The sequence below is a fragment of the Penaeus monodon genome, chromosome 9 (genome assembly GCF_015228065.2).
Source record: "Penaeus monodon isolate SGIC_2016 chromosome 9, NSTDA_Pmon_1, whole genome shotgun sequence".
Lineage (NCBI taxonomy): Eukaryota > Metazoa > Arthropoda > Malacostraca > Decapoda > Penaeidae > Penaeus > Penaeus monodon.
The window spans coordinates 12,532,623-12,558,045 of NC_051394.1; the positions used below are offsets into that span (position 1 = coordinate 12,532,623).

General features: G+C 35.0%; 1 protein-coding gene across 3 annotated transcripts in view; it reads right to left on the reverse strand.

Moving 5' to 3' along the window:
- The window catches only part of LOC119576966 (ectonucleoside triphosphate diphosphohydrolase 8-like), a 26,275-nt gene extending 852 nt beyond the window's left edge, over positions 1-25,423 (reverse strand). The window contains exons 1-14 of one of the 3 annotated variants that reach the window (XM_037924624.1): positions 25,354-25,423; positions 11,306-11,470; positions 11,067-11,187; positions 10,594-10,686; positions 7,460-7,587; positions 7,236-7,353; positions 6,488-6,635; positions 4,589-4,757; positions 4,280-4,401; positions 3,506-4,019; positions 3,192-3,324; positions 2,606-2,724; positions 2,192-2,391; positions 1-610 (exon numbers count right to left, since the gene is read on the reverse strand). The exon at positions 1-610 is cut by the window's left edge and continues 852 nt beyond it. In XM_037924624.1, coding sequence (XP_037780552.1) covers positions 565-610; positions 2,192-2,391; positions 2,606-2,724; positions 3,192-3,324; positions 3,506-4,019; positions 4,280-4,401; positions 4,589-4,757; positions 6,488-6,635; positions 7,236-7,353; positions 7,460-7,587; positions 10,594-10,686; positions 11,067-11,187; positions 11,306-11,419 — 2,025 coding nt within the window. In that variant the 5' untranslated portion in view covers positions 11,420-11,470; positions 25,354-25,423 and the 3' untranslated portion in view covers positions 1-564. Of the gene's footprint in view, positions 611-2,191; positions 2,392-2,605; positions 2,725-3,191; positions 3,325-3,505; positions 4,020-4,279; positions 4,402-4,588; positions 4,758-6,487; positions 6,636-7,235; positions 7,354-7,459; positions 7,588-10,593; positions 10,699-11,066; positions 11,188-11,305; positions 11,471-25,353 lie in introns of all 3 variants that reach the window. The other 2 variants (XM_037924623.1, XM_037924625.1) reach the window with 2 other exon arrangements.

The window sequence follows — 25,423 nt, forward strand, 5'->3', positions numbered from 1 at the left end:
GTCGTATCAAATATGTTGAACACAATCCCCAAAAAGTGTGTAAACTTGCATGCACCTTACAAATGCTCTTTACAAAAATATCTGACATATCTGTGAATTGATCGACATTTATCACAACAGAGTAGATTTTGAAGGTATCCATTTCTACCTTCAGTAACTCTAAACAACTGAATTTCTAAGGAAACAGCATTTAGATATCTATATACAAGAAAAATATACTTTACACAACACCAAAAACGAAAATTAGAAAATTAACCAAAGCTAAGAAAGATACAGAGGGACTAACATTTTATTTCTACAGGATATATGAGGTATATATGAAGTCTAATAACTAAAGTTTTCCAACATATTTACGAACATTTTCATTTACCACATACGAAAGACAAATGGAGTTAAAAACAGGCACATTACCCCCCCCCAACCCCCAGTGGACAGCTCCAATATTTTGAAAGCGTCCAAGATCTCATCTGGAAACAAAATGCTTTTACTGTTGATCTCTTCAAAAATTTACCAAAGTCCATGTCTCTTATCTCTTAAAAAATGCCGCAAGAAGTTTTCCTATCCTCATATAAACCTACGGAGTTCATGATCAAAATGGTCTGCAATTACCCTGCAAGGAGGAAACAAAAGACATGAGCAACAGCACAAGCCTTGTGGAATAGTCACTCTGACCTTGATTTTAATTTCATCCACATGCTATGCCATACTTATGTATAATCACACTGTATATTCTTTGGCAAAAGTCAGTTTCCAATGCTGAATTGTAGTAAAAAGAAAGTAATCATTTTCAGGAAGTAGCAGCATAAATGAATGCTTTAAAAGCTGCAAGGAAAAGCTCTGCACAGATTTTAAGTTTACAAACTAAAAACAGGCCTCTACATACACCCGATCCCCTAAATAATTTGATGGAAAACAAATTTCTAGCATCAATCTTTAAAAAAATCATGGTAATACTGACATTTCTACCAGATATTATGGGAATACAAATTGTGGTGGAGTATAACATCCAAAGAAATTATGCCATTAATTCAAGAACGAAAAAGGCAAAATAAGATTCTGTCATATGTGTAATCATTAATGTTTTTGGTTATATGACCAACAGTTTCTATAAAAATATAATTTTTTGTATATAAATTATCTTACACATGCATAAAAGCAAGTAAATTTTTTTCAACAAAAACAAATGATGGGGACTGAATATATTCATCTGAATAAATTATGTGTACACACACACACACACGCGCATGCATACACGCACGCACGCGCACACACATGCCTATGCATACCAAAAAATTCACACACACAAATTCACCCCCGCCCAAAAACACACACACACACACACACACACACACACACACACACACACACACACACACACACACACACACACACACACACACACACACACACACACACACACACACACACACACACACACACACACACTTACACTTACACTTACACTTACACACACTCACACTTACACTTACACTTACACTTACACTCACACACACTCACTCACTCACACACTCACTCACACACTCACTCACACACACTCACTCACTCACTCACTCACACACTCACACACTCACTCACTCACTCACTCACTCACTCACTCACTCACTCTCTGATATTTAGAACTTTCTTATTTAAGTAGTACCAGTCCCAGAGATGATTTAGGTTGGTGGAATTCAGGTACAATCTTTTTGAATATTATCTATAAATTTGAAACCATATTAGCAAGCAATCAAGCAGATTACCAAATTTCCACTGGACTGCTTTAACTTCTGATAATAAAGAGAAGATAAATAATCTATTTTATAGATATATAGCATATATATATCACAGGTTCTATCACTGGACTTAAATTCACAACCCCTAACTTTTAAGGTACTGGTTTGCATTATCTATTTTTTCTATTAAATTTTTCTTATTATCCTGTTTACTCTGACTATAAGGCATTATATATAACTCTATCATTTGTGATGTAATCCCTTTGATGTTAGCTTTCATGCAATCTGATTGCAAGGATTATGTCACTGAATTTAAGGTTGAATATACATGCATCTTGGGGAAATGAAATACACTGCAAAGGGAACCACCTGCTACATAGAGCAAAGGGTAGAATTGACAGCTAGTTGCATGGCACATGAAATAATACAAATGCATCTATGCTTGGTGAGAGTCACACCTTTGATAAGAGGCACTGTGCTTCCTGATCTTGATGGAGTGACGTAGGAAGAGTATGCCGCTGAAGAGAAATGCTGAGAAGAGGAAAAGCAACAGTGAAAACATAGTGGCAGTCAGAGGACGGTCTGTGTGAGCAGAAGGGAAACTGGTGGTCTTGTTCAGCATGAAGCCCAGAGGCCATTCAATATCCATGTCCTTCACCTGTAGATAAAAGTAATGATAATTCTAAATAAAATTTACTGAATTTTCTTTCTTAATATTAAGAGTGAAAACAATTTTATGAAGTGAAAGCCATTACTCTGTGCTTTAAGTCTTAAGTTTGCAAAAGAAACTTTAGATCAAACTGTATCAAGTGCTCATCCTACTGGGAGAAAAAAAAAAATAAAAATATATATATATAATATAAATCACAAACCTGATGACTGAAGTCTATATTGCTCCATGACAAACTGTCAATACCCAGGCCAACTGTTAGGAGTTTGTACACATACATGCCATCAAAGCACAAGTCTTCCACTATATCTTTGTCCACACCTGATATGGGGGAGAGAGACATTATATTCATGAAAGAAGCACTATACATTATTTTTCAAACAATAATAAGAGTATGAGATGTTTTCTATTTATTTGCCAATTTTCTCCCAGTAAAAAAGTGACAAAATTTCAAGACAAATTCTATAAAATCAGCTTTGTGTTCTGGTCAGCAGCTTTATCCATCCACAGCATGTCTTTGCTTTTGACTTACAAGATTTGAAAGTTATTGCTATAAGCTCTTTTTGGTGATGCAAGAGGCCAGGAATATAATATTAAAAATTTGGAAACTATTCCACTTTGCAGAACAAATTTTGACAAGAAAACTATGGTCATGAAGTTTTATCCATATAAACCTCCAAAATCCTAACATTATCACAGCTCTATCTAAGAATACATAAGCCAAAGAGAGAGGAAGCCACTCACTTATCTTGCACATCATAATTCTATTCATATTCAATTGGGCTTACCAGGATAAGCAGCATATAAGGCTTCTGACTCCAGTGAGCACACATGATCAACAGCAACCTTGTAGTCATCCAAGCTAGCATCTGACTTCACTTGTAACAGCAGCATCAGATGGTAAAAAAGGCCAGAAAATGCCTGAAAAAAATATTTTGACTTCAGTTTTACTCAGAGGAAAGCATTACAGTAGTTTTTAAAGATTTGACTATCTTTTCCTGTGGTCTTTAACTGAAAATAAACATTTTCTTATCCACTGGATAACTTAACTTCCATACTTAACTGTATATATTTACAAAAAAAAAGTCAATACCATACTAACAATCAAGTCTCCAGTCACAGCAGGAACCAGCTTTGCATTCATGCAGTCACCATATCTGAATGTTTTCTTGCAATACTGAAGATCAAACAGCTGCTCTGTTTTTTTATCACATTCCTTAGCATTGCTAGACCCCTTGATAACCTGAGGTGCTACCAATTCCTTTGTGTCGCTTCCTAAAACTTCTGATGCTAATTTCAAGGTTTCTTCTAGATGTGAGCGAAAATCTTCATCATCTCCTTTTCCCATATAATTTTTGAAAATTTTCTTCATTTTGTTCTGGCTCATTTTTGTCACTGAAGCTAACACAGGTTTCTGATCCCCAGTGAGTGTACAGGGACCATTCAAGTCGGATTCAGATATTTCATGACTTGCTCCTGTTGGCAAACAAGGGTCCACAGGATCCTCTGGGTTGGATGAATTCCCTCCACTGGTCTTGCTCTCAGTCAACAGGAGGAAGTTGTGACGATGCTGGGCTTGTCCAATTCCATAGCAGAGGAAAGACTGACTTTGGATGCTAAGTGTCAAAGAGGAAAAATATAAAAGTCAGATACAGACTGAGAGATCTACTAAATGGTTAAAATATATATTAACAGATACAAAGTGCACACTGGAAAAAAAAGGACAAAAGTCTTCTCTTTATTCATCACATTAACTTAGATTTAACCTCATTCCTCAGTTCCTGCACCTTTTTTGGAACTAAAATTCTTAATGTTTTACCATACCAAAATAAGAAATTCATATGGGGAAAAAACAAAACAAAAATACTCTTATTACTTGTGGGTCTGATTAAAAAGAGTAAGGTTCCTGGTTGTCCAATTTCCACTTTCCCTAAGAGCTGAAGTTATCTGAGCTGAAGCTCCACCCACATCAAGTGCAGCTTTGGTTGATGCTTCGGCCTGCAAAGAGGAATGGAGGTTAACATCTTAAAATGCACTTCATGTTGGAATTAAAAAGGTTAAAACATTCAGACACAAATGTCTTCTGAAGTCAAAGACATGACTTTTTTTATGCTGTGTACAAAGTGAAATGCTATAATCTAAATATTATATTTTCCAAAAGGAAGAAAGAAAGAAGATAATATACCTGCTTCAGAGAACCAACAAGATAATTAACTGCTATCCAACCACTAGTGCCTTCTTCATAACCAGGTATAATTCCAATGTTCTTGTGTTGTACTTTAAATGTTGAGTTTGTCTCCAAGAAGTCCCTTAATGTTGTTAGAACTGCAACTGCTCCTTCTGGATCAAAATCCCTGAGAATAGAATTATGAACTTCAATATATATCATAAACACTTCTATACCCTAGAATTTAACTTTAACCCTAAACCAATGGGCATGGCACATTCGTACATGCCATGCCAAGTGTGAGTTCAATTTATTAACTGTTGTTTCACATCGATGGCCCCACTTCTACTAAGTTATCAATGAGCCAATTATGAGTACTACTTGTCTCACCTTTACCCTTTCCCTTAATTTTCGAAAATGTTATGTCATCTTATATTGGGTTACTAATGTCAATAACATTATAGTAATTATAATGTCTATAATCAAAATAACACCATTGATATTGATAGTATTGGTTAAAAAATAAAAAAAATCCTGCAAATTCAAGGAAAGTTAAAATCAGGCAGATGTAAAGATGCAGTCATCTGTGTACAGACACATTTCACAAAAAATTCTAAAATGAGCACAGCATTTTCCCTTCAATATTGGGTTAACAGCAATTAAATTATTACTAATGTCTAGTATGGTATTAACCCATCGGGTAACAGAAATTCGAGTGTGATAAACTCTGGTGATTTCTGGCAACGACCAGACACTGGGCGCAGGAGTCTGCTACATCAAGCAGAACGTCCCACTCCACGCGCTCTGGCTGCATGTACAGGTGTACCTCACAGACCAAGCAGTTTGTTATGATGCCAGTTCATGTGACCCGTCTGTAACGGTTTTAATCATTGATCAATAGGCTATTAGTGTGATATGGCTATTGAAATTGAATGAAAAAATATTCTGCATCCATGTACACCTTAGCTCAATAGTTCTTCTACGCATTACATTCTATACCTTGACCAGTATGGAATGGGAATTAGTGCAATCACACATTTAACTTCAACACTTTGTGTCATAGTAGACTCTCAGAGCCTTTCACCATGGCAAGTGAAATACCACCCTTCTTAACCCACTGATCTTCCTTCTTAGTCCACTATAGTTTTTTTTTGTGAATTTTTGTTGCACACAGATGGCTCCACAAGTGCTCAGCCAACTAGGAGTCAGCTCTAGTGACCACTCATACTTTCCCCTCATTCCTTGAAACTGCAGGAATTTTTATCTTTCATAATGCTACTAACATCAATAATGCTATTAAAAATAATAAAAAAGAATCTTTCCAAAATCCAAGGAACAGGATAAATGGGTGAGATATGAATGACTAATAATTGACTCCTTGGTGAATAAGCACTTGTGGAGCCAACTTTGTGTAACGACAATGAATATACTAAGATTACAGTGGCCATGTCATGCCATCCATAAACAGTGGGTTAAATTCTTTCTTTTGCCTTATAATTGGCTAAAATTTAAAACATACAAACTTAAAAGTTTTAGAAATAAGTTTTTTCAATAGACTGCTTTGAAAATTAAACTAAATCTCATACAGAGGCACTTAATATGCACTTAAAAATACATTAATTTTCTTCAAATGACCTTTTACTAACTGTGACAACTATTTCAGTTAGTGGTTTTAAATGTACTATGCACATCCTTTTGCTGGCAGTGATAACTATAGGCCTAAATATCCCACTGATAATAGATGGAAGCACCGAAATCACCATGACACATTTAATTGGAATTTTTCTTTGTCAAATCAGTTTATATTTTCTTTAACAAATTTTAAAGTATAAAATTTTACATGTATATCAATAAAGAAAATACATGCTCATGAAAAATATACTAGGTGATGGATATAAAATCTTAATTTACTCTTACCTGAGAATTCTCATACCAGCTGTAGCCCCAACATAGAAGGGAGTTTCCTTCCGCAAATGATTTGGCACTTGATTTTCAGCCACTCTAAGACACTTTCCTAAATATCTACCCAGATCATTTGCATGGGTTGCAAAGCTGTTTACACCACCTGTTTGAAGGAAATATTATAGTGATAAAGGTAATTAATTCAGGCAAAAGGGGTAGCAATCTACTGTGGTAGAGTTAAAATATGCATTAGTAAGCTTAAATTTAACATTACTACTAAGTTTTTTAGTTCTCTTTGGTGGAGATTCAATATTTTCTATGAACTTTCCTCAACCTATAAGCAAATAGTAAAAATTTCCATGAAGTCAGGCAAGGATAGGAATACATTAATTCATGCCACTCCACACCTGTGCAATTGTCCGATCTTTGGCATTAAATGCGAGATCTCATTTTGGTGATTAGAACACTGAACTTAAAGAGGTGCCAACAGGTGTCTGTGATTATTCACCATGATATGATATCATATCATCCAATGGTTAAAAATGATGGTGTAGCAGATTTACAAGCAGAAGCTAAAACTTTTTGCATTTGAAAGATATTTTTTGTCAAGAAGTTAAATTTTAGAAATAGTTTTTACAAACTTAATTGAAAGTCTTATGCATATAAAATCAATCCAGAAAATATATTATATGTATTCATAAACCCTGTATCTTTCAAATTATCACCAAAACAGAGAACTTAATCTTTTGACCTCTTAACATACCTGCAACAAAACATCTATGCTTGAGCTTAATGTCTGCAGTTCCAAGGGGTTTGTCACCTCTCCATGTGAAGACAAATATTTCACTGTGTGATGATCCTGCATCCATTACCACACCAAACTGATGAAAAATAGTAAACAAAGATATAGAAAACACAAGGAACAAAATACAATTCCAAATAAGATTCTTTCTCTTTTTAAATTTACTACAGTCCACTTAATTTTACCTTTTGAGGAGCTATGACAGGCTCAAAGAACATCCACAGTATCACTACAAGTCCCACAATGCTGATCAAGAGTGCCATAATTGTCACAGTCCACCAGCTCCCAAAGGAGAAGGTTTGCTCTTCATCATCTGAAACAGAAAGTATTGCAACTTACCACAAATTAAAATCTACAATTCTTATATAAATTGCTACTCTCCTCAGTAATTAAAGTTCCACACATGATAAAGAACTACTAAGTAAAATCCTCTCTTCCACAAGTTCAAACATTTCCATTTTGTTCAACGGGTTCTTTCTATGTGCTTCATTCCCTCTCTTTAACCAGTGTCTTTTTCTTCTATAATAAAGGAACTTATCCATTTCAGCATCACTTACTCTCAATCTTCTTTAAAGTTCAATGTGTATTTCAATCCAACAACTGTAACAAACAAAACTTGTAGTACTATGGAGTGTCTGTTATGTGCAGCATTTGCTCTAGTGATTTCAGTCACAGATCAAAATTCCTTCAAGTGTACATCTTGCCTTAAAAGACATGAACATATGTTTTCTGGAAATATCACTTATCATCATTTACTGAACACCAAGAGGGTGACCAGATTCCTTATTGGAGCAGTTCTCAAATAAAATCAATAAAGCACCTCTAACTATGCAATTGAATCACTTATACATGACTTAACCAATTGGATCCAGGTGAATAATTGTCATGTCATGAAAATTTTGGTTGTGGGCAAGGTGACACGAATATGCTGTCACAGAAAAATCTCGCTGAGGACCAGAACAATGGGAATATACTGTAATGAAAAATTTGGCAGAAGACTCAGGTAATAGGAATGGCCCAAGAGGGAATGACTTACCACATTTGCACAAAGCTCCTGCATTATAAAGGAGTGGAATGCACTACTTGTGAGCCAAGGCTGGAAGAGCACTGGCTCTAGGGAGAACAGTATTTCCATGTTCAGGATCCTATTAATGCCCACCACTGGTGGGCAAGGCCTACAAGCCACACATGTAGGAGAGTCACCACTTATGTAAGCTTAACAACCAGATTTTGGGCCACGTGCAGCCATGAGGCACCCAGATCCAATGGGTTAATAATATCTGTTGTGTAGTTTTTGTTTTTGCATTAATGACGTAACAGAATTTATTTCCAGCAATAAGAATTAATTTCAAGAATATCTGATATATGTTTATTTGTCCCATTATCAAACTTACTGAAATCAAAATATCCCACACTATAAGGGTTGCATCACCTAAAAATGATACTTTATCACTAGTAAAATACTGTGAATATTATTTACATTTCGGTCTATTACCAAAGCAAGAGCATGGATAATAATCAAGAGCTCCCCATATCTTATCCATAGATGATAGTTTGCAGACTGTAATTCTGTGCTTAGTGCCCTCCTTTAATGACATATTATATATTTGAAGAAGAAGAAGAAGAAGAAGAAGAAGAAGAAGAAGAAGAAGAAGAAGAAGAAGAAGAAGAAGAAGAAGAAGAAGAAGAAGAAGAAGAAGAAGAAGAAGAAGAAGAAGAAGAAGAAGAAGAAGAAGAAGAAGAAGAAGAAGAAGAAGAAGAAGAAGGCTTTCTTTCAAGTCTGAAGCATAAATATCATAGTTACTCAGTGTGGTTATATTCTTTTTTATGCATATTTGTGTATAACATATAAAATTTACAATATATAAAGAAATGTTAATAATTTTGGACAACCTGAAGCAATTACAGTATACTGTGAAGATTACAAAATATTATTAGAAATACATAACGTTAACAAGCCACATGAGGTGCTCACACAAAAAAGGACATGGCTTTTATTTTACCCCAGATTCAATAGCCCATCAAGGTATGATCTGTGTTTCCTACAACCCATTACTCTTCTTAATGGGTTGCAAGTTTTATTTCATTTTTGCACAGTTAAAAACATTTCCTTTTCCTTTTAATGCAAACAGGGTTAATCTTTCATCACAATCCATGTTAAATTTATCATTTAAGGCCACAATTTTTAATAACTTTGTCTTCTTCATGCCTATCTATAAAAGCCAAATATTGTGAATCACTTCTTACTTCTTTGTTTTGGTAATTTCTATTTTTTTTCTCTCTTATTCTTTCACACATAAATGTATTATCTTACAGGACATATTAATCAACATAATATTAGCTAAGTTACATGGTTCATGTGGCAGCTGTTTACAGTCAGTGATTCTTTTACTCTAATGAAAAATATGTCCAGCCTGCATCTTGGAAATGAATACAAAATGAATATGACACTTTTCTTTAGCCTATATGGCTAATGTGGCCATATAGCTTGGTGTCTATTTAGATAGGTATGTCTGACTGGAATGTGTTGATGCATGTCCCAAGTTTATTGCCTTCAAAATCTTTTAACCAAACAAACTACAAAAGCATTAGAGGGAAGGATGGCAGGAGAAGGGACAGAGGGAGGGAGGGAGGGAGGGGGAGTGGGGAGGGGGAGGGAGGGAGGGAGGGAGGGAGGGAGGGAGGGAGAGAGAGAGAGAGAGAGAGAGAGAGAGAGAGAGAGAGAGAGAGAGAGAGAGAGAGAGAGAGAGAGAGAGAGAGAGAGAGAGAGAGAGAGAGAGAATGTAGATTTGTTTTTAACATGCATTGCAAATGTTAAACACCAGTAACTGAGGAAAATAACCTGAATAAAGAGACTATTGGTTTTGTGCTTCCAGTGTGGACTTGCACAAATGTCTTCGGATAATTACAAAAACATGTCTACAAAGAGATCACCCATGCATATTAACAAGCCAATTCATTAGATTAGCAATTGTTTAAAATCCATATTCTTGCTTTTATGTCCATGTGATTCTGTTATTTACCAGGATAAGTCAGTACAATTTAAACAAAAAATTCTAATAAGAAGTTAGTGTTACAGAAGGGGCTTTTACAATCAGTGTATTGATGTAATATTTCTACATCTAATATGATCAATAAATCCGCTGCATTATCATTGTGGACGTGTCTATATCCTATAAAGCATGCAAACTTGCACAGCACATTTAAAGGGATGGATGTATTAACCAGGTACATGTAAATGAGATCTGTTAACAAGGTGCATTTAAACTGCATTCCCCAAATTGTGATATACTAGAGAAAAATATATAAAAAGACTTACTCTTGACAACCCTATATATACGACTCCTTTTTATCAGTTGTCTTACATTGCACATCTGGCAATCACTCCAGCTGAGAGTAGAGGCCTTCTGTGCTGCAGAAAAGTCTATGCAAAAATAAGATATTTAAGAATATGATTTGAATTTTCTCCTTTCAGAGTCAAATCATGACTCTGGATTGCAACAGAGGAAGTGTCAAAATTACCCAAAAAGTGTTACAAAGGCATCAATTCATTATTCTTAGTTAAAATAAATAACCTTACATGCAAGCCCAAAAATGTATATACTTTTTAATAAAACTACTATACAGACTTCCTCATACACCCAGACATTAATAGATTTACTTGAAGCAATAAGTACAGGCCTGTCAAGAGAATATCAGTCATAGTAGTACATTCATCTACCTCTACTAACCCTCTGAATGACAACAATCAACATGAACAGAGGGCATTAGAGAATCCTCTCCTGGGCATACCTGAGAGGCCAAGTGTGAGAGTATCCCCATCCTGAATGCTTGACTGTTTTAATGTCTTGCGTGGGTTGAGTGCAAGGTTGTCACTGCTCCGCATCACATATCCTGGGCATTTTGGAGCGCCCTGAAAAGGCATAGAGTTCAAGTCCCCAGAATTGTTTTCAAAATGGTAATTTCAATACATTGAAATCTCTTGACATACATATCCATACTCACACATACACATACTAGAAATCACTCGCCTTAAAATTTAAAAACTTATCCAGGATATCGCCAATTGTGTGAGTTTCAGGTACATTTATAACGATGTGGCCTGAGGCCTTGCCACTCAAGACACTCCATACTGTGATCTTCATCCTGGCTGATTCTTTTCCAGGCCTTTGCTATCTCATCTCTCACCCTCTGACCTGCGGGAAAAAAAGAAAATATAATTAATAAGGACCTTTATTTTTTTCTCACGCTTTTCAGGAGACCATGGATATGATAAAAAGGTTGAGTTTCCTAGATCTGTTACGTAAAAAAAATACTGAAAATTATACTGCTGCAGGATGCATTCCAATTAAAAAGATTAGTGCTCTGTTGAACCTTTCATATTTAAACGTTTTTATCAAAATTAACCAACTGGTCAACCCTCACGCCATATGGATCCAAGCACCAGATTGTGTGGTTCTCTTATGAGAAAATGTTTATACATTTATGACTTTTGTTCATTTATATATCTGAGGATAAAATTTTTTTCTGGAAACCATAAAAGAACCAATGTAGCAAATGAAATATATACAGTATTCAATTTTTTATGTAGTTTACCGGAAACAAAATGCGGGAGAGTCAAAATGTGAAAACACTTTGAATTCACAGCTTTAATATATACCAGAAAACTGTGAAAAAGATCATGAGCATTCATATCTACACAAGCTAAAAAAGTGTGTCATTTCAATAATTTTATCTCTATAATACAATTCTAAACTCATCAGACCAACTGCCTAACACTGCCATTGCCTGTCACTAAGTTCTCGTGGAAATGTGTATTTTTATGAAACCCATACCAAAAAGTACTGACAATGATCACAGCTGATCCCTTCTACATGCCATTAGCCACCAGCGCTTGACTGTGGATAATAACTGGAGGTTGGAATGATTGCAGTCCTGTTTTATAATTCTTGCTTTATTTCTGTAAAGGGCAGTACTATTTGAAACCTTGATTTTCTTTGATCTGAGCAACCACAAACTCACTTTCTGTCTTTGGCTCACGTTTCAGCTGCGTATTACCCACTTTTTGAAGACCTCCATGAGTTGGTGAATCAGTGTTTACACAGGTTTGACTCAGGCTTTTCAGCATGGTCATTTCACCTTTCATGTTATGTATAGGGCTCTTAGGCAATCAAGAATTTATATCTCAGTGATTTGTACCATACACAACTTATAATGTATTTATAAATACTATGCATATGCAGTAGACTACACATGCATATATCCTCTGCATCCAATGCAAAAATAATGATAAAAGTATATAATACAAAGTTAAAAGAAATGTAAGACAGATTTCATGAAACAAAAAAATATACACCTGTCAAAAGAGAAAGATAGGTACGCTTTCTATTTTCAAGGACAGTTTCATGAAAAAACCTACATATACAATTCCAAAAGTTAAAAATCAATAGTGCAGTGTTATGATTAGAAAGGCGAGAGGTAAAATAAAATAAAATTAAACAAAACCAGTTATAGCAAGACAAATTGTTGACCTCATTTGTGTTTTGTTATAATTCTAAAAAAAAAAAAAAAAAAAAAAAAATCAGGTGATAATTTTACATTAGACAATATATCTGATGTAATATTTACAATTTCCCTCACCACCCCTAAAAAAAAAAAAATCTCAAATTTAATACAATTCAACATTACAAGAGCTGACGATATCATGGCACACAAAGCACAATTTCCAATACTGATACAAATTTATCTTTTCTTACAGTCAAAGTTTGCAAATACTTAAGAATTTTAATCAAGTCACTGTGTTATTGAACTTGAGTGTCCATGAGACTAAGAGAGATTAGCCAAAATATGCTCTCCCAACAGTTGCATTTCTTGCTTTGTTTTTGCAAAGCATATGTACTCTGGCAACTCAAGCCTTAAACAGATTCCGGTTCACTTTTATGTCATTTTACAAGCTAACTCTCTTCTTTTATCTACCCTGAGTTTATTCCTACTTATCTATTGATTTATTCCTTTTTATGGCTGGAAATCTGATTTAAGGTTATTATTCTATTTTTAATACAAACATTTGGTGGACTCTAGACAAAAGTATCAAGAAGTCCTTATGAAAATGGCTACATCTGCTAAAAATTTCATAATTCCCTCTCCTCCAAATGGAAATAATAATAATAACCATGACTTGCCCCATTTGAAAAAAGGTGCCCTATGCTTATTTATGCAAATGAGGACAATTTACTGTGCAGTAATACATACAGGTTATGGCATCAAACTTTGCAGAAAATTTATGAATGAGAATAAATTTCTTCACAGTGCATATTTATTCTCATTCATACCCTTTCTACAAGTATGAACTCATCAAATTTTGGTCTTATCATAATAATTCATACAGGACGGTAATATGAAGCATTTACAATTATCATTTACATACATTCAAAGTTACTCCAGATTTATGTAAGTAAATGTAAGGTCTAACAAGCTAGCATTATAAGAAATAGCTAAATACACTTGGAGATCTTTGTGCATATGACAACTATATAACAAGGGACAGACTACATAGTTATTATTTTCTTTTTCTTCTTTCTCTTCACTGTTATTCTCCTCCTCCTCTTTTGATGTATGTGTATCAGACAATATCCCCGTTCTGCCATTCAAAAACAATCTCATACAAAGAAGAATTATATTCTTTCATGAACATCAAGCAATTAAATTTTAAAAAGCTCCAATGATACCACATTACATATTATAAAACTCTAATGACAAATCAAAATTCCTGTTGGTTCTACAGAAGAGTTCACACATGTAGGGGGTATCAAAACTGAGTTGAACCTACATCACTTAGAACAACAATTTACTCTGTTTTGAACTTTGTAGTAACAAGTAACAAGTAATTTTTAGAAGCAAGAAGCCAATACCAAGTGGAATATCTGTCACAATCTACTTGTCAAATTTCAGGACCTATAGCAATTCTCACTGCAATTATTGACACCATGCGCAGGAGTAATTACTTGTAAATGAGTGTTATGAATTTCAAAACTTGATATTCATGAGAAAAAATATATAAAAAGATTGACAAGAACATTAAAATGAAATTTAACATTCAGGCTATTAACATAATAGACTGATATTTATCATTAATATTTTTTTTTACTCTCTCTCTCTCTCTCTCTCTCTCTCTCTCTCTCTCTCTCTCTCTCTCTCTCTCTCTCTCTCTCTCTCTCTTATTGTGGACTTGAACCAAGTCTTTATCACAAAAGTTATAGGACTTAACAAGGGTAGAACAATTTAATAATACACAATTCTATTAATTACCATTTTGTTACATAAAGCTGATACTTTCCTATAAGCCTATTAAATAGCATCATATATGATTGATGATGATGATAAAGTGAAGCAGGAAGAGAAGAAAAAGATGAAGAGAGAGGGGGAGGAGGAGATTGAGGAGAAGAGGGGGGAGCTGGAAGAGAAAGAAGAAAAGAAAGATAATGAGAATGAGGAGGAAGAGGAGGAGGGGGAGGAAATAAAGGACACAGAAATAATAGAGACACATTCTTCTTCTTTTTTCCAAAATTCTATAAAAAAAGGGAATAGCTATGAACATCTATAACTCAGTTTTCTTATAATAACTGCAATTCTCACAACTGCCAAAATTGCTGCCTTCAGAATCCCCTCTCATATATGTGTGAGCCTGACTTCTTCAACAGTTCTAAGACAGATTGTAGTCAAATTAATGTAACCATATCACTTCGGAAAGATTATTGCAATCATTTTCAAATTTCAGACCTATAGCATTCTCACTGCAATTATGACACCATGCGCAGAGTAATTACTTGTAATGAGTGTTATATTTCAAACTTTATTTCATGAAAAACTCTTTAAATCTCAACTTACCTTATCTCTATTCAGCTTCTCTTCTCTCTTCTCTTTTCTTATCCTCCTTTCTCTTTTATTACTTTTTCTTACTCTCTCTCTTTTTCTCTCTCTCTCTCTCTTTTGTCTCTGGCTTTCTCTCTCTTTCTCTCTCTCTCTCTGCTTTTTTTCTCTCTCTCTCTTTTCTCTCTCTTCTCTCTCTCTCTTCTCTCTCTCGTCCTCATCTCTTTCTTTCTCTCTCTCTTCCTCTTCTCTATCTTTTCTCTTTTCTCTCTCTCTCTCCTCTCTTTTCTCTCTCTCTCTCTCTTTTCTCTTTTCTTTTCCCCTCTCTCTTCTCTCTTTTTCTCTCTCCTCTCTCTCTCTCTCTCCTCTCTCTCTTTTTCTCTCTCTTCTCTCTCTTTTTCTCTCTCCTCTCTCTCTTTTTCTCTCTCCTCTCTCTCTTTTTCTCTCTCCTCTCTCTTTTTCTCTCTCTCTCTCTCTTCTCTCTCTCTCTCTTCTCTCTCTCTCTCTTCTCTCTTCTCTCTCTCTCTCTCTCTCTCTCTCTTTTATTGTGGACTTGAACCAAGTCTTTATCACAAAAGTTATAGGACTTGACAATTTAATAGTACACAATTCTATTAATTACCATTTTGTTACATAAAGCTGCTACTTTCCTATAAGCCTATAAAATAGCATCATATATGATTGATGATGATGATAAAGTGAAGCAGGAGGAGAAGAAAAAGAAGGAGAGAGAGGGGGAGGAGGAAATTGAGGAGAAGAGGGGGGAGCTGGAAGAGAAAGAAGAAAAGAAAGATAATGAGAATGAGGAGGAGGAGGAGGAGGAAATAAAGGACACATAAATAATACACACATTCTTCTTCTTTTTTCCAAAATTCTATAAAAAAAAGGGAATAGCTATGAACATCTATAACTCTGTTTTCTTATAATAACTGCAATTCTCACAACTGCCAAAATTGCTGCCTTCAGAATCCCCTCTCATATATGTGTGAGCCTGACTTCTTCAAAAGTTCTAAGACAGATTGTAGTCAAATTAATGTAACCATATCACTTTCAGGAAAAGATTTATTGCATAGTAAAATATTAGAGGTCCAATATATTTACCACATTAACACAGTAAGTCTTCAAACAACCTTAACCCAATCGCCATGTTTGGCAAGAATACATGCCATGCCCACTGTAACACAGGTTTATTTATTGTATTCACACATAGATGGCTCTACAAATGCTTAGTCATCAAGGGGTCACTTATTAGTCCTACCTTTCTCACCTGTTTACCCTTTTCCTTGACTTTTGGAAAGGATCTTTTGCATTATTTCATTGTCTTAAATGTTAACAAGATTTTGATAATACTTTAATAATCATAACATCAATAACAATAATAACAGTATTGATATCAATTGTATTAAAAGGAAAAACGCATTTTCCCGCCAATTCAAGGAATGGGGAAATCAAGATCAGTCAGTAGGGCCTACTGATAGACTCCTTGGAGGCTGAGCACATGTGGAGCCATCTGTATGTAACAAAATTCACAAAAACCTACAAGGGACAGAACATAAATCCGGGGTGATTGGGTTAACCACCCAAGTTTATCCACACAAAATTCAGACACATCATTCACAAGTCCTTATTACTTACAGTTTGCAATAAATCAACAACAGACTAAAAACACTGCTGTTACAAGAAATGATATATGAGGGAGAGACGGGCTCGGTATTTAATCATGAGAAAGGAAGATGAAGAAAGAGGATAAACAACTTTGTTAACAATGTCTGAGGTAGATAAACTAAGATAACATGGCCCTAAAATTACTTATCATGGATTGAAGACTAATCATCCATTTTTGCAACCTAATTCTATCACTGTGACAGCAATAATAAATACTTTTACAAATACTGAGCTTTCTAAATATTGGGTCACTTCAACCTCAGTAACCTAATGAGGATACTACTTTTATTACACAATTTAAATACAAAAGCTTCAAAATAGAATAGGAAAAAGAAAAAGAAAAAGAAAAAAAAGAAAGAAAAAAAAAGAAGGAAAAAAAAAAATACATATATATTAATATATATATATATATATACATTATATAATATATAATATATATATATATACATATATATATATACATATATATATATACATATATATATATACATATATACATATATATAATACATATATACATATACATATATAATAATATATATACATATATACATATATACATTATATATACATATATTACTTACTAAGGTTTATTCATTCTATTAATAGAGTTTAGACCCTAAAGGGGAGCAATTCATCAACCTTGCCTTCCAGCACAGACACAAAATGCATTAACTCTTCTATATGACCTTGACCAATCTCAATCTCTGGTGTTTGTAGTTTGAATTTACTCATCCATTAAAAGAAAATACCAAATCCTGTGGAAGCTAATAATCTTAAAGGGGTACTAAGGGAAGGGGGTACCAGGGGCATAGGGGGTTGTTTGTGCTAAGAAGAGAGGGGGGGAAGAGGTTGCGCATGCCATACGTTATGAGAATTCTGAATTCATACTTGCTAAGTTCATTTACATAAAAAGGTGGCTACTTATATGACTGGGTCAAGGAGACAAAGAAATACAAAAGCATTGGGGAAATAAAAATATCTGAGGGGAGTGTATATGCCATATATCATGAGAATTCCTATCTTATACTTATATATTATCTTACCCTATCTTATACTTATATATTATCTTACCCTATCTTATACTAATATATTATCTACACTTATACTTATATTATCTCCATATCTATACTACAATTATCTTACCCTACTTATATATTATCTTACCATATCTTATACTTATATATTTCTTACCCTATCTTATACTTATATAATATCTTACCCACTTGTCAAAAGAGGTGCCATGAAGAGGCTCAGGGAGCTGGGGAATGGAGGTCAAGCTTGTGGAGTGTAGCAAGAAAAAACTCGCTAAACTACCAGAATTTCTCGCTCACAACTCCCTACCTCCCATTGACAAGAGAAAGAGAGAAAAAAGAAAGAAAGAAAAAGAAAAAAGGTACAGAGTTATTTTGATTCTATAGTCTATCTAAATGAGTAAACTCTAATAAAAAAATCAAAAGTAGCTACAAACAATTGCTTGTTGTTAGACTTCATAGGTTAAAATAAATCTTTTACAAACATATCAGCTTTACATATTTCACATGTTTAACTATCAATTTCTCAATAGTTTAAGAATAATTCCTTCCTGTCCTGCAAGAAATGCATCAAAAGAATCACAGAATACGTTTCCCTTACCTTACGTTACTGTACAGAATCTCTTTCCTACACTGACCTAAGGAGACACGTAGTGTTTATTATCACATTTCTGTTTCGTTATCAATATGAACACATGAGTTATATTGACAGTAACATATCATATTTGTTAGACAATGTCACTGAGTAGTGATAGCCTTCCATTTTTCGTAATTCAGACTAACAACCAGAGAAAGTAATCGTCACAAGCAGAAAATGTTGAGCCCATAAATAAAAATACCTGAAATTTAGAAAAAAACAAATTGAACACTATTACAAAATCATGAAAGGATTATGCAACTCCTAGGCCTACTCGGAAAAATGCTGAATGAAGGATGAGAACAAAACGGTCACTGACACCAAAAACCTATCGTAGCAAATCTTCACACAAGATCGATACATAATTTTTCTTAGCTTCAGCAGTCCCTTCTTATATTTACTTCAATTTCATTTCTTTCATCTCAAATATTTTTCCTTTTAAACTTCACAACCAATAATGATTCTGTAAATGTAGCATCAGCTCAATTATGTGAACAAGCAAACCACTGCACTGTGCTTACAAATTCTACAAATATCTGCTGTTTGTTATCCATAACAGCTTTGCCAATAATCAATTTACATATCTATCATTTTGTCTGCATCAACAGGTGCCTCTCAATATAATAGATGATGATACTCTAAACTTGAATAGCTGACTGATTTCCCCCCCTTAAAATTTGCTTTCCAATATTTATAAAAACATATATGAAACATTAAGGAACTGATTTTGCAAATGATTTTCAGTAACTTAGTATATCTACATTTACATAATTCACAAGAGATGTAAGGTATATCCAAGGTAATCAGAACTGAAAAAATTATAGCAGTATTTCTCTGTGTTTGTCTGTATCTATATCTAAAGATTTCTTAAATGAATAAAAAATTGTAAATTCTACATCTTTTAGTATAAATGATTGTACACTATTGTAAAACTGCTATTCTTCTTTACATCTGCAATTTGTTCCTGCTATAACATTAATACTAATACAAATCTTACTCTTAATATCTGATTGTGAGAACACCAACAGTAATGGTCATTTTACTAATCATGATAAAAATAATCAATATCATTATCATAATAATAATAATCCAAATAATAACCATAATAAAGAAATATGATAACCGTAACAACATATTTGTTAATAGTGACACTGGAAATGATGTGAGCAACAGTGATGGTTAACCCAAACAGCACATATGGCAAGAATACATGCCATGCCCACTGTAATATAAATTTATTTATTGTATTTACACATAGATGTTTCTACAAGTGCTTAGTCACCAAGGAGTCAGTTATTAGTCCTACCTATCTCATCTGTTGACCCTTTTCCTTGATTTTTGAAAAGTTTCATATATATAAAGTATCTGCTGATGGGTATTGGCAAATACTTTGAATGTAGAGTGACTAAAGGGATTAGAGGGTGAATGAGGATGTGGATCTTTCTCTTGAGCCATGTTTATGAACTTTTGGATGTCTTCAAGGGTTTAGGGAGGAGTTGGGTGGGGAGGTCTCAAAAACAAAGGCTTCCTTATGTGGAGGAGAAGAAGGAATAGATGTCTGAGGAGCAGAGGAAGGTTGGTGTAGAAGAGGATGTGGTAGGAGAAGATGGAGTGGAACGTTTAGGTGGTCTGGTGCAACAGGTCGAGTGAGATGGAGGGGGAGGGGGAGGGGTAGGCACCAGGGAAGTGGTAGAGATTGGAGTATCTGGATTTAGACTAGAAAAGGAATTTGACTGGGGGAGAGAGGTAATAGAGATAGATTGTTTCAGGGTAGAAGGAAGAGATACTGGGAGAGATGCTGAGACTTCTTGAAAAGAGAGTAGAGTGAAGTATAGTTTTCAAATAGGTAGAAAGAGAAAAACCTCTTTGGCATGCTTCTTGTCTGGCCTCACGCAGAGTGAGGCCTTGTTTGAATCTGAGAACTGCTACCTCAGATCTGAGCTTGTAGGCAGGGCAGCTTCTATGAAATACATTATGGGAGCAACCACAATTGGCATATGTGCATGACTGAACAGAGCAATTTGAATGGCCATGACCAGGTTGGGCACATAGAGGGCATTAGGGTGTGGAGCAACAGTATTTGGTTGGGTGCCAAAATGCCAACATTTCTGACATTGACGGGCAAGAGGTTGATATGGTCTGACAGGGCAGGACATTTCACAATATAAATTTCATAGGGGAGGTCATGTCTACTAAGCTGATCTTGGCAATACTGGTGTAGGATTTATGTTGGCCTCTGGGAGGAATAGTGCACCACTGAACTGCCATTGCATCATTGCTAGCGAGGCATGCGAGCAAGTCATTTTCATAGTCATTTTGAGAGACGGAAACAGTTCCGGTACAAGTATCAAGGGAGGAGTGAGGTTGGGCAGGAATAGGTTTACCAGTGAGGTCAGTCATAGTAGATAGTGTACGCACTTTGGATTCAGATGTAACCGTGACAAGGCATGAATGATCAGACAGACTGCGAAAGGAACTTTGTCTACTTGTTTTTGGAGACACTGTCGGAGTATTGGGCTGTAGGGGGAATCACAAAGTATTTATCCCATTTGGCCGGGCCAAAAAAGGTACTCAAAAGGTTTGCAGAGGTGGAGGGCAGGAAGAAGATGGGGTAAGTAAGAGGGGGGTGGGGGTAGACCATGAAGAAGACTGAGCAGTAGAAGATGGGGTGGAAGATGTTGAGAGAGAGGAAGTGGTGTATTCTGAAGGTGGGTGGATGATTCGGAATGGACAGAGTTGACAGCAAACATCGAGGAGGTGGTATTAGTTATCAGTCAGTGCCGTGGTCAAAGGAGAAGTTGGGGTCGGGACACCAAAGAAATAATATTTAGGTAGGCTAGTTGATAAAGGGGCAAGCCTTAATGCCCCTAGTAAGGGTAAAACATCTTCATTATTGGCCATGGTGAGCCTGAAATAAATGGGGAGAGGAAACGGTCTACCCCTCAGGGCCCCCATGAAGGGAAAGGGCTAGACAATTATCCAAAGGAATACCGTGCCCATGGCTCCCAGAGGCCGTCCGTGACTGACACAAAGCCATCCTTTCAGCTCAGCTTTCACACCTTAGGAAGTGGACAGAGGGGGATGATGAAGAAAAGAAGGAAAGGAAAGGGGAAGAAGAAAAGACCATGCAAAATTAGTCGAGGCGAGGCTGAGGTCCAAGGTAGGAGTGACCCCCTACATTGGGCCCCAGTCTTCGTCTCCTAAACCCCCCACGACAACAATAAGTGAGGGATTAGGGGGGGTACTGCAATTAATAATTACAGTAAAATAACATAATTCAGAAGTATATATATAAAGATATCAATACTCCTGCATTATTTCCTGCTTCCTTTCTAAGTGACATTACATTGAACAATATTCTCTAACTGTCTCAAGTTATCTTTATAACCTTTGTAATTCTGAAACCTCTTACTCAACTTATAATTCAATCTGATTTCATTTTTTCCCCTTTTTCTTCTTTATGCAATGTACAGGTTTTGCACTGGATATCTACAGAGGAACTAAAGGTAAATGGCTATTATAGTAATGACTTATCCTTCTTGAAAGATAATCAATTTTCTGAAAGCAGCCATATTCCATTTACCGACAATATCTTAGATGAAGAAGGAAGTAGGCCTAAAACTAGTGTAAAATGACAAAAATATAAACCTACTAATGGCAAACTTAATCATAATGGAATAGCAGTTTAGGTTTTCAATATAGCATTCATGTTCTATGTTTGTGATGTCTGTTGCAATCATGTGCTTACTCTCATTGCACTTGCTACCAAAATTACATATGCATGTAACCTCTTATATATCTGTGATTTTGTATGTAATAGAAAAAAAAAGTAAATTTTACTAACCCATAGTGGCTTTTGAAAGCCCTGGTAATGTGTTGTTTTTTCTTTTCTTGTAATCATATTGGTTTTGTTCTCTTTAAACTTACTAAAAACTTGCTTTTATCTGAGATGGAAAGCATACAGTCTTCAGTCCTATCCAGTAATGACCCACTGCTTCTGCACTTTCTTCCAACAATTCTACAATTTTTTTTTCTTGCCAGAATATCCATTTGTTGGCCTTTGTCAGCACTACGGAGACCGTAGCAATCACCTGCCACTGTATCACTATTATATTGGACTTCGGATGATAGGCCATCCATCACCCGTCAAGGCAACTTTCAAGTGGATTTGGTTAGAACACAGTCAATATAATCATGAGAAAATGTCCAATTTGGAAAGCCAATCCAAATCTCTTGTAAATATTTACATTTTCTATAAACGAGAAGTCAACAACACCAAAGCAGAGATAGAATGGAATTATAAATTATAAGATATTTGAATACCCTTTTTTTCTTCTTCTTCTCTTTTCTGCATTATTTTAACCTTTGACTTAGCCCACTGCCTTGAACAGGATTAATTTTGAAACAAGGATCATTAAAAGATAAAGAAAAACTATTGGGTTTGTTGGGACAATGTAAAGTGATGCCATGGCCTCCATTCTTTATCTTAACCTTATATATAAATATAAATATAAATATAAATATATTTATAAAAAAAAAAAAAAAAAAAAAATATATATATATATATATATATATATATATATATATATATCAAGACAGATACAAAAGAACTGATTTCTTATTTGATAAAATTGCCTGGGAGGTTAAGAAGTTCCTGCTGGTAAATATATGATAGAAATCAAAGACTGCCAAGCAGTCATCTTGGTACATTTTTAGTCTACAAAAAAATGACCTTCACAGACAAAATTTACAATTCCCTGTGCATTCTGGAGCAGTCAGAACAAATCTGCTATTAATTTTTTGTGCAAACCTTCATTTTTCAAATTAGCAACAGCAACCCCATCCCACAAGCTTGGGGGACCTGTGGGATATCAGGGGCTTGAGTGGGAAGGTCTGACAAAATGCATAAAACAAATTTGATTTATACCCTAATGTAAAATAAGACTGTATAGGCCTAACAATGTGCTTTCATTACAATCTGCTCATCTACATAGTGTACGGTATGCACAGCTATCAGACTTGCCTCTTCATCTCACGGTCCTATGGTGTTAAAGTCAACAAACATCCTCCAAGTAAGTTTTGGCAAAATAGAGCTTGACTTGGTCTCTTATTTGATGACTAATCTCTTCGATGTACTGTCAATATATATCTCATGCCAAAAATACAGCATTCACACATACATAATATAAGAATTAGTTAATCTTTATGATAGGGATGCACTACAGTAGAGGAAATTGAAAATGATATACATGTAGAGAATAAAAAGTTGTAGCCGTCCATACAAGAAATAATCTGCAGACACGAACGGTAATGCCACAAATAAAGGAAAAAGACTGAAGTAAGCACTGCTCAGAGCCTAAGTTCACTTAGTGCTGTGCATACTGAGGAACTGTCCTCCTCTCAGACAGTGCCTGAAACTTAGATTGCTGAATAGATATTGTGACATGGAGTTGGGGAGCTGGCAAGTGCATCTGTACTGTAAAGATTTATTTCTAGAGGAATTCTCAAAGATGGGTCATGTTTTGGATTTTATTAGTTTATCAATTTCTAAATACTGACTTGATAGACCTACTGTCATGTCCAAAAACTGTAGTGCCTTCTCTAAATGCACAATAACTTTCAAAAGACTTCAGTACAAGGGTATAACTGATTTAACTAAACATACAAATATCCAGAAAACAGCTGATGTAAACAGTTGGTAAATGGCAATTTGGCCATTCATTAGCACACAATGACAAGGCTATCATAAGATTGAGATGAGTGATACAATGCTTTAGGACAATAGTTTATTTATAATTTAGGGCCACACACGATGCACATAGCCATAGTGTTGAAAGAGAATGTTGTCTCGTTTTTTATCGAGCATTTAGAAAACTGTTTACTAACATCCTAATGTCAAAATAATTATAATTCCATAATATACCATCTTATCCCTCAAAATCTGTGTACTCTAAAACTGCATCCAAATGGGTGTTTGGAAAAACTGAAAAACAATAGTTATTCCTCTGGCTATAAATGTAGTTTGTAAAAATAATTCTGTAAGAGTATTTGTGTCATGTCATTTATATTTAACCTGGCAATGCATCAAACAGACAACTATCTGAAAAGTTTACCCATATCACTGTTGGGTACAGATGGATAAGGAGTTAAGGCATCGACCAGATATCAGAGACCAATATTCATGGATACCAACAAATGATAATCATAACAATCACTAATTACTTGAGAAAGATATTCATAACAAGGATAAACTAATTACCCAAGAACATTTTCTGTAATACTCATCCACAAATGACCTAAGAACAATATTCATAACACAGATGAACTAATTACCAGAGAACGATATTCATGACACCTCCAGTGACCAATATACAACACTTCTACATAAGCATTTCAGTCTACCTTTCCCCATGGACTCAAGACCTTTCACTTTAGAAGATACCATATAGTATTGCAATCTAATATATACAATACTGACGATATAATGTGTTAAAAGAGAAGCTAATTGCTAAAAAAAAGCCAAAAGAGAATACTAAAAGAATGAAGTCTCTTTTATATATAAAAGGCCATATGAAAGCCCAGCCACTGCAAATCTTGACGGTAATATGCACATCCTGATAACGGTAAATCTGTAAAGCGTGAAAAGCAAGAATAATTACCGGCAAAATTTAACCTAAATAAATAAATGCCTTCATGAATGACGGTTTCTCACACGTTCCAACCCAGTAGAAGATATCTTTTTCAACCAATACTCAGTACTCAACAGACCTTAAATTCATTTAATTTTTGTAGATTAGTTATCTGTTGAACCGCCTGAAAAGTGAAAGTTCCTTAAAATGCTTCCTCGGACACGAAAATAGCTTAAAACACAAACCTCTCACAGGTCTTGTCCTCTCGGAACGTTATTGTAAACAGGATCAGCTGTGAGGAAGAGAACATGATTG